The sequence below is a fragment of the Eublepharis macularius genome, chromosome 14 (assembly GCF_028583425.1).
Source record: "Eublepharis macularius isolate TG4126 chromosome 14, MPM_Emac_v1.0, whole genome shotgun sequence".
NCBI lineage: Eukaryota > Metazoa > Chordata > Lepidosauria > Squamata > Eublepharidae > Eublepharis > Eublepharis macularius.
Window position 1 is genome coordinate 63,042,187 of NC_072803.1, and position 15,736 is coordinate 63,057,922.

At 50.0% G+C, this 15,736-nt stretch overlaps 1 protein-coding gene across 6 annotated transcripts in view; it reads left to right on the forward strand.

Annotated features, from left to right (window-relative positions):
* NTNG2 (netrin G2) overlaps positions 1-14,701 on the forward strand; it is a 126,981-nt gene extending 112,280 nt beyond the window's left edge. For 3 of the 6 annotated variants that reach the window (XM_054998078.1, XM_054998080.1, XM_054998079.1), the window contains 3 exons: positions 6,233-6,400; positions 6,737-6,871; positions 13,668-14,701. In XM_054998078.1, coding sequence (XP_054854053.1) covers positions 6,233-6,400; positions 6,737-6,871; positions 13,668-13,891 — 527 coding nt within the window. In that variant the 3' untranslated portion in view covers positions 13,892-14,701. Of the gene's footprint in view, positions 1-5,488; positions 5,518-6,232; positions 6,401-6,736; positions 6,872-13,667 lie in introns of all 6 variants that reach the window. The other 3 variants (XM_054998081.1, XM_054998082.1, XM_054998084.1) reach the window with 3 other exon arrangements.
* The last annotated feature ends 1,035 nt before the right edge of the window (positions 14,702-15,736 follow it).

Consider the following 15,736-nt stretch of genomic DNA (forward strand, 5'->3'; position numbering starts at 1 on the left):
GGTCAGTCCCTTTCAGCTCAGAGGTGGGTTTTTCTGAGACGTGCCTGTATACGCACAACAATCAACAAACGCCATGAATGGGACGTCTCCAGTGCATCCCAATTGCTCATTCCAGCGGTTTTACTTTTCTCTACAGTTTTAGGAGATATCAGTAAACTTTAAAAGGTCAACTTTAAAAGCTCATACTCTGCCACAAATTTTGTTAGTCTTATCGGTGCTACTGGACTCTTGCTCTTTCCAGCTTTAAAAGGGATTGTTTCCTACTCTGGAATCATTACTGTGAACCGTCGCAGTCAGTGGCTTTAGACCGCTTTTAAATCCGCCTTGAGTCTCAATGAGAAAGGCAGACTATAAATGGCATAAATAAAAAACGGATGAGAGAAACCCATGGCAAATAGGTCACACCAACAGCTATTGGAGACAGAAGCTAAAAGGAACTTCCATATTGGAAAGCAGTCTACCTTTGAGGCTGACCTGCTGAGGCCAAAAAACAGCTTTATGCCTTGCGTGGGGGTTTGTGGAGGCATCTGATTGGCCTTCCTTGGAACCAGGATGTTGGACTAGAAGGACCACAAGGCTCTGTGAAGGATGCTCCATTTCTTTGTACCTGCCTGGAGAAGGCAGGGCTGGCTGTAAGGTTCCCTCCCTCAAGAAACCAACTTTTCAAAGACATAGACATTAACAGGAGCTAGGTGGCATTTCTCACCCGTTCACTGAGGGTTGCCTGGGGCAGAGTGGGACATTAAAATGGCCCAGGGGCAAAGCAGGCTGGCTGTGCTGTTAGCCAGGACCGCAGCGTCTTCTGGACTCAGAGCTTGCCACTGGTGCCAACAAGGGGCGTCGGCCCATCCATTGCCAAGCCACCATCACTGACTCTGCTGGCCCGGTCGAATTGTGCAGCTCCTGCAATGCTGGCATAGTTCCTGGGGCTTGGCTCAGCTCACTCCTGGTTGCTGGCCACCCTCCAGGGCAATGGCCCATCAGAAACTTTCCCTTTAAGCGGGATGGCTGGTCTGCCCCTGGGCTTGGCTTGTGGCCCTCGTTCATTGCCCTGTAGCCTTGTTAGGCATAACTCCCTGGGAACTTCACCCCTTTGCAAGTGTTGGGAGCTGTGGGGCACATGTCGGAGACCTTCCCAAATGAATTGTGCCCATTTCGTGCCAGAGGCCTTGAGAAAATGGATCGGAACCTTCTGCTGCCCAAAGGCCAAGCCCTTGATCTCAGTCAGCCATGGGTCAAATCCTGCATCCAGGATTAGACCACCTAAATACAGCCCTGTTAATGGGCTGCCCCAGGCATTTGGCTGCCTCCTAATCTCCTCAGCTGCTGGATTGTTGGTGGGAACAGGCATCACTTCCTTTGTTGCTCAGGATTTGTGGCACAAGTGCTTAAGAAAGTGTTCCGTAAGCTGCTGGTGAAGAGCCCTTACAAACCCAGAAACACCTCTTGGGGGAACCGCCTGAGCCACACGAGGGCCTCCTATACAGCTGTTAGCATTGAATGGATAAATAACATGGATAGTGGTGGTGATAGAAGCGAAGCTGTGCAAAGGGTCATTATGTGATTCTGCACTCCCTGAGGTTTCTGCCACGAAAGCACCGAAAAGGCCCCAGAATCATTTGGGCTTAATGTTAAATAAAGTACTGCCACGTGATTGTGGCAACCCCAGACTCTTCTGCAATGGCGTACGGGAGTGGCAACCCTAAGTGGGTCTGATTGTAGCGAGCGGGAGGCTTTGGGGAAGCATTCTGTGGGGTGGGGGGGTGAGGTGAAAGTTTCCCGACAGGAGTTGGCAACTGTAGCTGTCGCTGAGGCGCTGGTGGAGATGGTGGGTTGTAGCTTGTTCCCTGCTGGTGGCTGTGAAGACGGGATAGTGGGCATCATGCCTGCAGGGAGCTTGGGGGGGACGGGACAAAAATACCTTGTATGAGCCCAGCGGTGGTGTACAAGTTGAGCATCCACCCTGTCCTTCCACTTTTACTTGGGAGTGTGTGTTCTTGTTTGCTGATTTTTTTCATCTCCAATGCAGCCCCTCCCAAGAGCAAAGCTGCACACGGCCCTGGCCAGAAACATTCCAAGAAAGCAGGTACCTCCAGTGCCCAGCTGGCTGCTGCTGCTGGGCTTAGTTTGTGCCCCTGGCTAGCTTGCTTGCCTGCTTGTTTTGCTGGTGGACAGTAGAGGGCAGGCCCTGCGGTGTGTCTGTGAATGAGGATTCTCTGAGTCTCTCCACACAAGACCTCTTACACGAGGAAGCTCAAGTGAAGAGAGGCGCAGTGTTAGCCAGGAGGCATAGTTTAAAAAGACAGAGGCAAAGGCTTTGTCAATGTCCCCTCTCTACAGAGCCCACAGATACTGCTGCTCAGAGGGGTTGTTGATTTCCTCTTCACTTCCCTGAAGGCTCTGTCAATTTCACCTCCTCTTTGTGAAGGCGAAGAGGAAATAAACAAACCCTCTGAACAGCAATATCTGGGGGCTCTGTAGAGAGGGAAAATTGACAGCGCCTTTGCCTCTGTCTTCTTAAACTACACTTCCCAGCTAACATTGCGTTTCTCAGTGTCCTCATGTAAGAGGTCTCATGTAGCGAGACTCTCCGTTGTTTGGCTTGGAGGGTCGCACCTCAGTGTGTAGTACCAGACCAGGGCTTTTCCAGAAAGACACTGTGCTAGGGAGAGGGAGATGATGATGATCATGGTGGTACTATCAAGGTACGTGCTGCTTTAGAGAGCAATGGCAAAAATAGAGATTGCTTCCTAAAAGTTAATTATAGAGAGGCGACAACAAGAAGAGGAGAGGTCAGGATAAGAAGGAACAAATGCAAATATGTAGAAACTGAAGCAACTTTGGTCTGTCAAAGGCTGAAGCTGCGTGTCCAGAGTAGACATGGGCATGAACAGGAAAAAAAAACCATACATGGTGTTCGTTGTTCATTGCCATCCACGAACAACGAACACTGACGAACATGATCCTGTCACGAACATGTTCGTTTTTCGCTGTTTGTGGTGGCCAGCAGGCTCTCCTCCAGCCATCAAGATCCCTACCGCACCACTCCCAGAAACCCTACCTGAGCAGGAAGCAGGAAAGGTACCAATAATAAATAATAGGTTGGCCCCAGAGCCTGGCAGCAGCCCTGGAACTTGAAGGGGTGGATCCCTATCCCACCACACACGAAGAAAATTCAAGCTCCAATGCACTCACCCTGTCTCTCTAACAGCAGCTGTCTCTCCCTGAAAGCCAGAGCTGGTGAGTCCCCCTCCCCCTGGTCTTTTCCTCTTGTAACAAATTTGGAGCTCCACACTTGGAAGGAAGATCTGCCTATCAAGCTAAATTGGGCTTAGATTGGGGTTTCCAGGGCAACAGCAGGAGTTCAGACAGAGTTCAGACAATCCCTGCCTAAGTTGCCAAGGGAATTGATTGCAGGTGCCAGACTGTCTGGCTTGACGAACAGCAACGAACGAGGCTGGCAACGACCACCTGTTCGTTTAGAATGGGGCCTCATGAACAGCTTGTTCGCGAACAGAAGATTGGGCTGTTTGTGGTTTTTTTAGTTTGTATTGCTGTTCGTGCCCATCTCTAGTCCAGAGGCAGTGTACCTCAGTGTACCTTTGCCATGTCCAGAGGCAGTGTACCCAGGAGGTACCTGAATACTACCTTCTGAGGAGTGGCAGACAACAGGGGAAGATTGTTGCTTCCTTGTGGGCATCCCGGAAGTAACTAGTTGGCTCATTCTGGAAGGCAGAATGCTGAGCTAGATAGACGGTCACGCTGGTCCATTGGAGTCCTTCGGATAGCTCTGCAAACTTCAAATGTTGGACTTGGCAAACCATTGTTGGTGCTGGACCAGCAACTCTGGCTTTGTGCTTGATGCAGCCATGTACCTGTGTGTGTACATGCATGCAGCTATGGGCACATGTTGTGTGCCCCAGGCTTTGAGAGGGAGAAAACAGACAAGTTTTGGCAAAGCCCTCAGTCATTGTGCAGAAGCTGACTTTGGGCAGTGCCCGGGGCGGGGGGGGGGGGAGTGCTTTGCTTTTGTCTGTGTTGCGATAGAGATGCTTGTAGGCGATATGTCTTGTGTGTGGAGCGGAACAGCAAACAAGTGATGTCTTTAATCTTCCCAAGCATCCAAGGTCTCCAAACTCATCCGGCTCAAGTCCACCTCAGTCCCCCTGGCACCCATTGAAACATTTAAAGGTAAGAGGAGGAAGCAGACTGAGCCCCCAGGCCTGCAAAGTCTAGGAATCCTGGGAAAGTGGAAACCTGCCAATCACCCAGCCTGTCTATGGCCTGCTTCTTTCTGAAGCTGTCAACCTGCGTCTTGGCTCTACTACTTCAGGTCACATCACTGAATATCCTTCCACATAGAAAACAAGTTGTCAAGAAGAACCATTCTATCCTCGTTTTCTCCCAGACGTGCTAGTTTTCTCTGTGCAGGGATTTATTTATTTTTTACGTGGGGGTGGGGGGAGAGCAGTCACATGAGCCTCAGCCACAACCTGCCCAGTCAAGGTTTTACCACCTCAGTGAGAACCAAGCCTAATTTATGACATCCTTTTGCCCTGGAGGAACACAAATGCTGTTCACGGGGCCACATCACAGACTGAGCTCTTGCCGTCCCTCCCGGGCATCAGAAACTCAACCAAGTAGATAAAAGGGACCAGTTCAACAGGGCGATTCCCTTTTCCTCCAGGCCCTGCAAAAGGAGCCAGCCTGGCAGAAGCTTGGAGGGTGATGCTTTTCCTAACATGGGATCTACTAACATGGGGGGGAGCTGCTTCACGTGCGACCTTTCTCCAGGCCAAGCAGCTCTGAATAGTAGAGTTTTGAACCAGTGGCAATGCCAGCTCCTGCAGAATGGGGCAGCTCTGGCCTAACGGCTGATCATTCAAGCTAAGAGCACAGTCCCTCTTTCCTCATAAGGAAGCTGTGAAAGGTGGGGGGAAAGGCCATCCCCTTCCCGCTTTGGGTTGCTTGTTTCATGAAGCCCGTTGCATGCCTGCCCTCTTCCTCCATGTCTCTTGCCTTGTGTTGTCTGCACGCTGTTGAGTTCATTGCCTTCTGAGCAAAGTGGAGCTTACCGTCAAAAAGAATGGGTCTTCAGCCCCAAGAATCGTTTGGGGCAAAACTGGGTTCTACTGAACTTGCAGGGACTCAGCCGTTGATGGGAAGGGCACAAAGCCCCGCAAACCTGACCCGGGCCCCTTCCCACCATAGCCCCCTTTAGGGAAGAGCTTAACGAACTATTAGCCCAGGATATGCCCAACCATTCCTGAAGGAAAAAATTTGCGCCTGTAATTTAAAACAAAAAAAGCTTTCTTTTGCTTTACTCTGTAAGGGAGCTGATCTCCCACCCAGTAGTATCTGGGCAAGTGTAGGAGCATGAAAACAGCCAGAGAGAGGATGGTAGGGGGGACCGTGGCCATGAAGTTCTCTTCCTCAGGGGCTGCCCTGAGTGGGGAGGTCCCTGAGAGTAGTTGGACCCCATGTGTAGCCCTGTCAAGCTGTCATACCCAAAGAAAAGTCCAATGGTACCTTAGAGACTAACAACATTTATTTCTATAGGCAGGGCTTTTTTTCTGGGAAAAGAGGTGGGGGAACTCAGTGGGTTGCCCTTGGAGAAAATGGTCACATGGCTGGTGGCCCCGCCCCCTAATCTCCAGACAGAGGGGAGTTGAGATTGCCCTCCGTGCCGCTCAATCTAAACTCCCCTCTGTCTGGAGATTGCGGGGCGGGGCCACCAGCCATGTGACCATTTTCAAGAGGTTCCGGAACTCCGTTCCACCGCGTTCCCGCTGAAAAAAAGCCCTGTCTATAGGAGCTTTTGTGGGTCATTGCTCACTTCTTCGGCTATGTAGAGAAATTGATATGTATCTGAAGAAGTGAGTGGTGACTAGAAGTGCCGAGTGACACTTGCATGGCAAGTGAACAGACTCGCATGTATTCCTCTCTGTTCACTTGTGCTCCACTCGATCACCTAGTGGAGTGCAAGTGAACAGGGAGGAATACACGCGAGTCTGTTCACTTGCCATTCAAGTGTCACTCGGCACTTCTAGCTTGGCCCTCAGACCACAGTTCCCCCAGGTGGGTCTTGCCAGTTTTGACACCTCCGTGGGCTCCTCTCCACGGCCACCTGTGAGAGTGCAGGGTCCGCTCCAGTCCAGACCAATCAAGCAAGGAGAAGCCAGGCGAGAGGGATGCCTCATTCTTTCCCCGCTTCCCCCGTTGCTCTCCGCAGATTGTGAATGCTACGGCCACTCCACCCGATGCAGCTTCATCGACTTTCTGAACCTGGTGACCTGCATCAGCTGCAAGCACAACACGCGGGGCCAGCATTGCCAGCACTGCCGGCTGGGCTACTACCGGAACAGCTCTGCAGAACTTGACGATGAGAATGTCTGCATAGGTGAGTGGCTGCGGAGGGGCTCAGGGGCTTTGCCAGAAGGAAGCACCACACTTGCCAGCTGCGGTGTGTGTGTGTGTGTGTGTGTCTCCTTTTGAGCCTTCCTGGCTTAGGAAATTCCTTGAGATTTGGGGGTGGTGCCTGGAGGGGACCTCAGCAGCGATGAGATAGCAAAGAGCCCATCCCCCGAAGCTGCCATTTCCTCCCAGGGAATTGATCTCTCTGGTCTAGGAATCAGTTGACATTCTGGGGGAAACCCGGCGTCCCCCTCCCCTGCCCCGAGATTGACATCCCTACAATCTGGCTCAACTGGGATTGACACACAATGTATTTGGGCAGACTGCAACTGCAACCGAATCGGCTCAGTGGCCAACCGCTGCAATGACACTGGCTACTGCGATTGCAAGGAAGGCGTCACGGGGCCCAAGTGTGACGACTGCCTGCCCAGCTACTACTGGAGACAGGGCTGCTTCCGTAAGTACTGCTTGTCTTTGGGTGGCTGCAGCAGAGGGAGCGGAAGGAGCAGAAGCAACATCGGTGTTGGCTGGAGAGGGAGTCTCCCATTTCCCTTTTGCAGCAAACCCAGGTTGGTTAGAAGGCAACCGAAGACTGACCTGCCTCTCATCCTGGCCTGCATCTGACCAGCACACTGAGCGGGTCTGGCTGGCTGGCAACCACCCTGGCAGGCAGCAAAGCCACATGCTCTTATTGACACCTCCATTAGCCCCTCTCCGGCTGGGCAGGGGGAGCTGAGCTACATTTGACATGCTGGGTTCCTCTGCCTTCTGTGCAGTCCTTCGTTGGATCTGCACATGCACAGGCAGCCGCAAAGCTCCTAGAGGTGCGAGATGGTTGCCTAGCCTTTTGGAGCACTGTTCCTCCAGGAGTGGCTATAAAAAGCAGGGCGAATGGCTCCCTCCCTCAGTTCTCCTTTTGCCGCTGCTGAAGAAGGATGTGTCTTGTTTCCGCTCCTTGGTTCCATCTCAATAGATGTGAGTCAGGGCCTTTGATTCCATGGCATCAAAGGCCCTCTTTAAGAAGTGTTCCTGTTGTGGGACAAAGATGGCACAATCGGATGGGCTCAATAAATGCCTTCTTTGTCTGGGCAAGGGCCGTGACAGCTTGCGGTGTGCAGTCTGCAAATAATTTACACCCAGAGCGCGCCATGAAAGGGTGTCATGACTTGAAGCGGCTTTTGGGGAGTCAGCCCTGAAGGGCTCTACCGACTCCGATCTTAACGCCACAAATAGTAGACTGCATCACCAAGAACGGACTTCCTCGGTTCCTTCAGCATGTTACTGAGACCCTCCAAAACAGCACTGGCCATTTGGCTCTGATTGATAAGGAGGGCAGGAAACTAGACATACTGGGCAGAAAGGTTTATGCTTCCACAGCCTTGACCTTTAGAATGGGCAACTATGAGGCCATCGTGGCCCGTTACCAGCTCTTTTTATGGGAGAAGATAGGCCCATACTTGAGCCTCATCCCTGATGATAAACAAAGGCTTCCAAAGATTTTGCAAGGAGAAACTTTAAGGCTCTCCAAACAACAAATTAATATGGCCAGACATACTGGAGATTGCTCTTTGAGAGCTATGGCCTCTGCAGTTGGAATATATAGACATGCATGGCTCAGAAACACAGCACCAGCCCTTAACCACAGAATGAAGGTTGAAGACCTTCCCTTTGAAGGTACTGACCTTTTTTCATTTACTCAAAAAGATTAAGGACGATAAGGAGACATCAGGGTCATTGGGTATCACACCTCTCTACCCAAATCCTTTTAGACAAGAGCTTTTGCCCAAGGTCATATTTATAATAGTAAATGCAATTGGTTCCAGCCCCAACCAATGCACGCATTGTCCAGAGGTTCTCAATAGCCTTCTTCCTCTGCTTGTTTTCAGTCTTGGAGAAGATATTTCTGAACCAAATCAAAGGATGGTTCCCAGTCCCCAAGGGACCAGTTTGGATCCAATAAGCAGGCTTTTGACACCACCGCTTCTTGTGACATGTCAGTCAACCCAGTCTATAGGCTTGGGAGTCGATCACTCAGGAGGCTTGGGTGTTGTCCATACTCAACCAAGGCTACTGCCTGGACCTCAAGACAACTTCGCCCAACATTCATCCAACCCTCTACCTCTTCCTGCCTTACTCTTAGAGGAAGTGCAGTCATTGCTGAAGAAACGGGCCATAGAACCGGTTCCATCCGTTTGTACCGAGGGGGTGTTTTCCAGGTATTTTATTGTGAACAAAAAGTCAGGCGGTTCCCACCCCATTTTAGACCTTGTTCCCTAAACAAGTTAAGTTTTCAAAAAGTTTTGAATGTTGTTGTTAAAAGATGTTTTACCCCTGCTAAAAAGTCAAATTTGGTTTGTTACTGCCGATTTAAAAGACTCATATTTTCATGTTCCAACGAATGTTCACTACAGAAAGTTCTTTCGCTTTCAGTGTGGCTCCGAGAACTACCAATACAAGGTTCTTCCTTTCAAGCTCTCCTCTGCCTCTCATATCTTTACGAAGATCATGGCAGGAGTAGTAAGCCACCTCAGGGAAAACGGGTATGCCATTTCCCCCCTATCTTGATGACCGGCTTCTGGTGGGCCACACCAGAGAATTGCTGCCCCAGCCCACATCTCTGGTTCTTACCATCCTCCACTATCTGGGCCTGAGGGTCGATGTAGAGAAGTCATCTCTGGTTTCCCGACAAAAAGTGGTATTTGTGGGGGCAGTCTTAGACTACTTGCTAGCCCTTGCCTTCCTTACCCTGGAAAGGATAGGGAAATTTCTCCTCATTCTGAACAAGGTGCTTTCATATAGGCACCAAAGTGCAAAACAAATTCAAAGGCAGTTTGATTTTATGGCCTCTCTGACTCCGATAGTTCTGCTCACCAGGCTGAGGCTTCATGCCCTGCAGAATCATCTATGTGCAAGGCTTTTTTTCAGCTGGAACACAGTGGAACGGAGTTCCGGCACCTCTTCAAAATGGTCACATGGCCGGTGGCCCCGCCCCCTGATCTCCAGACAGAGGGGGGTTTAGATTGCCCTCTGCGCCACCAAGCGGCGTGGAGGGCAATCTAAACTCCCCTCTGTCTGGAGATCAGGGGGCGGGGCCACCAGCCATGTGACCATTTTCTCCAAGGGCAATTTAAACTTTAAAAAACTCCCCCCTTGTTCCGGATGACCCAAAGTGACGTCATTGTGTGGTCCTGTGCTGGCAACCCACGGAGTTCCACCACCTCTTTTCCCAGAAAAAAAGCCCTGTCTATGTACATCAACATCCTCGAGCTCAGGGCAATAAGGTATGCTTCGAAGGCTCTGGTTTGGCTAGTGGAAAGCAAAAATGTTCAGATATGCACGGACAATATGAATGTCATGCATTACTTGAACAGACAAGGGACACGGCTTCCCTGGGTCTCTCCCAGGAAACGACTATTCCGCCTGAAGTCACTCTCTTTGCCATACATATAGTAGGCAAGGACAATATTCTGGCAGATGCACTAAGTTGGTCCCAGAACTAGAAATGGTCCATCCTCACAGACGTCTTCTGCCCTGTTTCTGCAGTGTGGGGCATCCTACCATGTATCTGTTTGCCACAGACCTTAACAGAAGATGTGCTCAAGATGTGCTCATAGGCAGGAAAGGGAAGGCCCCTCTCAGGGAAGCCGTTCAGATCCCTTGGCCAGGCACCATCCTGTATGCCTTCCCCTCTCTTCCTCTTATGATGTTGGCACTCAGCAAGATGATGAGTGAAGGTTCCTTGGTGATTGTAATAGCCCCTTGCTAGCCAGGTAAGTTAGTTCCATCCCGTTTGTACTGAGGGAGTGTTTTCCAAAGGGCACAGGGCAGAATTTAACCTTTTCCCTTAACACCCTGTGGTTCTCCACCATGACCTGGGCACTCTGAAACTGGTTCATATCTCCCCTGGACTGATTATCTCTTCCCCAGTCCAGATGGTCCTGTTGGAAGCTAGGAAACCATCCACCAGGAAATCATACCTAGCCAAATGGAAAAGGTTTTCTCTTTGGGCTCCAGGCAAAAACTTGAACTTGGTCTCAGCCTTATTACCATCTGTTTTGCACTATTTGGTCCAGCGAAAGGATCAAGGTTTGGCTAATTCCTCCATTAAAGTACACCGAGCGGCCATTTCGGCCTACAATGATATAAATGAGAAATCTCTTTGCCCAGCCACAATGCAAATCCTTCCTCAGAGGTTTAGCAAACCTTTATCCTCCAGCATCCAGGCTGATTCCCCAGTGGAGCCTCTCCTTGGGTCTTACTTTACTCATATATAAACCTTTTAAGCTCCTAGCTACCTGCTCCCTTAAGGTTCTAGCAGCTAAAACAGTCTTTCTGGTGGCTATAACCTTGGCTAGGAGGGTGAGTGAATTGCCGGTCTTGAGACATAATCCTTCAAAACATTCGCAGATAAGATGATCCTCTGTCCAAGCCTCCCCTTTCTGCCAATGGTCATTTCCGCTTTTCACTTAAATCAGGACATTGTCTTACTGGTATTTTCCTCTACACCTATGACTGACACAAAGAGACTTTTGCATACCCTTGATGTTAAACGTGCTTTGTGCTTTTACTTGGACAGGACAGCCCCTTTCTGAAAGGATCTAATCTGTCTTGTTTAAAGGGCCCAAAAAGGGTCTGAAGGTCACCACACTGACCATTTCAAATTGGATAATTTGGCTCAGTAAGGATTGTTATAATCAATCTAAACAACCACGCCTGTTGCACATAAGAGTGCACTCTGCAAGGGTGCAATCCACCTTGTCAGCCTTCAGCTTTAGCATCCCTCTAATGGAATTGTGTAAGGTGGCTACCTGGTCTACGCCATCCACATTCATTGACAGACTCCAGAAGGAGCACAGCTGTGGGCCAGGCCATCCTGGAGTCTCTTCCATTAAAGAGCTTCACACCCACCTCCTGGGTAAGTTAGCTCACTAATCTCCCATGTGGGACTACACAGAAGACACAACAATGAAAACAGGGTTGCACTTGCCTATAACTGTTGTTCATTGAGCAGTTTTCTGTGTAGGCACACATCACTCCCTCCTTCTCTGCTGTGTGCTCTTTTTCTTACCTTTCTTCTACACCGGCAGCTTAGAGAATTGATAGATGGAGCCACTCGCCCCACCTTTTATAGCCGCGCCTGAAGGAAAACCATGCAAAAAGGCTAGGTGAGTGTCTCGGGCCTATAGGAGCTTTGGAATGCCTATGGCTGGCCAGCACATGTGCAAATCCCACGTGGGCCTACACAGAAGACCACGCGATGAACAACAATTACAGGTAAGTGCAACTCTGTTTTGCAAACAGCAGCCATGATCTCACAGTTATCATATTGGATACACCTGTGGCTCACAATGGTCTGCATATGTCTGCATTGCAGAAAATAGGGCTGTAGAGTATGGTAACTGGGCAAGAGGATGGCAAAGCTGAAAAGCAGACCCAGTGCAGCTAAACCCACCCTCCACCCAATGTGGTTATGACAGGTCTCCATAAAACAGAATTGCCCAAACTGCAGTGTGCCAGGATAACGGCGGGGGGTGAGCAGGCCCCTGGGGGGACGATAAACCACCACCACCCTCCTAAACAGATTAGTCCCAACTCAAAGCTGTGAACTAAGACATGTTGTTATTATCCCCACAGTACAGCCGGGGCTAAGAGGAGTGGCTGACCCAAGGCCACCTGCTGAGCTCAGTGTAGTCATGGGAGCTGAACCAGCAGAATGCTGATTCAAAGCCCCACCATGTAACCACTTAACCACAGCATAGTCCTCCATTTCCACCACCCTTTCTGTGCTGCTAATATGGCCAGGGGTGTCAAAGGGGGACTTCTAGCTGTAATAGCAGCCTGAATAGTACAGCTTAGCCCAGGCTTTTCAGAGCCTGGGAACTAAGCAGAGTCAGCCACAGTCAGTACTTGGACGGGAGACCATTTTGGAAGACTGGGGGTGCTAACGGGAGGAATCCAATGGAATGCCACCTCTGCGCACCTTTTGCCTGGGATGCCCTGTGGATGGGGCTGCCATGAGTCTGTTGCAGCTTGATGGCACGTTTTTCTGTCTAGCTGTAAGCATCTCCAGCTCACAAGCATCACCATTGTCTAAGGAAAGTGTAGTCCCATCCCTGTGCAAAGGGGCCAAGGCTAGGGCAGGGCACACACCAGGGAAGAGGGCTGGGGGCAAGCAAAGGGCAGGCCAGCTAATTGGATTGGGAGCTGTTGGGGGAAGGGCAATGTAAGCAAAAAAGGGGGCCTGCTTTCCATTTCGGTGTCGAAAAACAGCTGCAGCCCAGCTGTGAAAGGGTTTTGGTAACCAGCAACTTAGTCAAGCCTGGGGATCTGCTTAAAGATGTTCCCTATGAAGCTGCCCTCTGCTGAGAAAGACAATTGGGCCACAGTGGCTCTTCTGGGCCCCTCCTGTAATGCTGTGATCCTGTTTAAGTAGCGAAGACAAGCTTTAAACCTGGACCCTCTTGCAGGCAAAGCTTGTGCTTCAACATCTCCCGTCTGCAAACATAACGACAATAATAATATTCTATTTATATACCGTCCTTCAAGACAACTTGATGCCACACTCAGAGAGGTTTACAAAGTATGTTATTATCCCCACGACAAAACACCCTGTGAGGTGGGTGGGGCTGAGAGAGCTCTGAGAGAGCTGTGACTGGCCCAAGGTCACCCAGCTGGCTTCAAGCAGAGGAGTGGGGAATCAAACCCGGTTCTCCAGATTACAGTCCACTGCTCTTAACCACTACACCAAGTGACTGGCAAGACTGATGTATGAAACCCTTTTTAACATCTTGATATGCCTTCCTAATCCACTATTTCCAGCCAAAAAAAAAAGAGAGAGAATCCCCACTTGTTTGAGCCACTGTGGGTTCAGAGCAAGACAGTCACTCTGGCAGGTTAATGGCAATTGAGACCAGACGTGGCTGGCCCTGGTCATTGGTGCGGTGATCCAGAGAGCGAGTTGGGGAAAGCAGCAGCGTAAAAATGAACGGGAAGGCGAAGCACTTCAGAACCCCGTGCGAATAACAGTGCCTCTCTGCAAATTTTTAAATGCAATAGATCCCTCCCCCCGCCCCCCCCAGTCAAAGACGTTGCGAAAGCAGCTTTCCCTTCTGGCAGCTGGCACAGGAGGGTTTATTTTTGCCCATTGCTCCATTATGAGGATGCTACGTGCTGCCAGCCGTGGGGCAGGGGTTTTGAAGAGGAAACTCAACCCGACCTGTACCCACACTGACTGCTTCTTTTCCTTTCCCCAGCAAATGTCTGCGATGACGAGCTTTTGCTTTGCCAGAACGGAGGCACCTGCTATGAGAACCAGCGCTGCCTCTGCCCACCAGGCTTCAAGGGGGTCCTCTGTGAGCAATCCAAATGTGACGGGGAGCACAAGGACTGTGACGGGGCCTCCAGCACGTCCCTCAGCCCGGCAGCCTTCCTTCTCAGTTCTCTTGCCCTGCAGCTGCGACACTGGAGGGACCTTTGAAACCACCAACGGGAGAGCTCGAAGGACATGAAAAGCCTCCAGAGAGGACCTGGAGGGAAAGGGGAGGGGGACACACTGGAGGGCCCCCACTGCTGCCAGGCCCCCCCCCCCAGCCTCTTTTCCTAGCTTACAGAAAACAGCAAAGAGGAAACAAGGGGTCAAGTCTGCTGCCCAAGTTGTTGAGGACCCTGTCTGGATGGGGCTGCTGTGCTGCAGAGACCACGCTCAACAGACCTATCAGGGGAAGGAGCAACTGACTCCAAGTTGGGGGTGCAGAGAACTCGTGTTGCTTCCTCCTCTCTTTCTAGTGGTGACCGTTGTGTCTCTCCACTTTGCACAGGGGGCAGGGAAGTCTGCCAAAAACATGCCAAGCATTTAGGGTCTCTGCTATTTTCTGTCCTCTTTTTTTCTTCCTCCTTCAGTCTGTCGTTTTGGAAGAATCACTCCCAACAGGGACTGGCAGCTAACGAAGCCACAGACACTTCTTGCAAGACTATTTTCCACCTTGCAATATTGGCCCACTCTAGCTAGCCCAGACTTAAATTATATTGTTGCCTACAAATCAAATTGCTGAATTTGTTAAGTTTTATAACTTCTTATTCCTTGGTTGCAAGATTTCAGTTTTCCGTTTCTTGCCCTTGAGACCTGGACGAAAGGAGGCCGCTTTGTGTCGCGCCAACATGTAACGTGTTATCCAAGCTTTGCCGTAGAATTTACGGTTCAGACATTTTTTTGTAGAGAATTATTTTTGTTTGAATTATAAATGTTCTAAAGAAAAAAAAGATTAACAATCACAGCCTCTAAAGAGACGTTTTGCCACAAGCACTATGGTGTAATAATCCTACTCTAGTAAAGCAAATTATTAATTGCTGCTTGTCCTCCATTCCCCATCTCTTCCAGCCCACCCACACCCTCCCTTAATTTACGGATAGAAGTTCTCTCCGAACAATGAGTTTCTCTTTCCTGGTTTCTTACTTTTATACTAGTGCTGCTGCAGAGGCACAGATAAGGAACTAATTCAACAGGAGGAAATACGTGGAGTTCTAGTACTTTTCAGTGGTTGCAAAAAAAGGCAATGGTCCTGGACCGGGCTTTTTTTCAGCTGGAACGCGGTGGAACGGAGTTCCGGAACCTCTTGAAAATGGTCACATGGCTGGTGGCCCCGCCCCCTGATCTCCAGACAGAGGGGAGTTGAGATTGCCCTCCGCGCCGCCGATCTCAACTCCCCTCTGTCTGGGGATCAGGGGGCGGGGCCACCAGCCATGTGACCATTTTCCCCGAGGGCAACCCACTGAGTTCCACCACCTCTTTTCCCAGAAAAAAAGCCCTGGCCCTGGACATCTGAATACTGCTTTCAGTTCTCAAAGGGCTTTGCCTATTTTTAACATTTATTAGCTTTCTTTCTAGAACCCGAAGTGGCTTCTGATGTAAATAAACGTAAAAATAGATAAAACCACCATTTAAAAGCTATCAGTAAGTAAAAAATAACTAGCTGAATGCTGTCCAGAATAAAACTGTGTCTTCAGCTGCCTCCTAAAGATCGAGCGAGGGGGCCAGGCATGCTTCCCTGGGGAGACTGTCCCATGATTGTGGGGTGCCTTCTAATAAGGCTCTTTCATGTACCCACCAACTGAGCTTCTTCGATTGATGGGACAGTCAGGAGGGCCTCTTCCTATGATCTTTTTTTTCCTGGTTTATTTTATTTAGGGCCTCACATAAATGTGCCCACAAACTCCTCTCTATGATCTTAATTCTCAGGGATGGAAATTAATTCTCTCGTCTTGGGGATAGAAGATGGTTCTTCAGATACTGTGGTCATAAGTAATGTAGAGCTTTACCAGACAA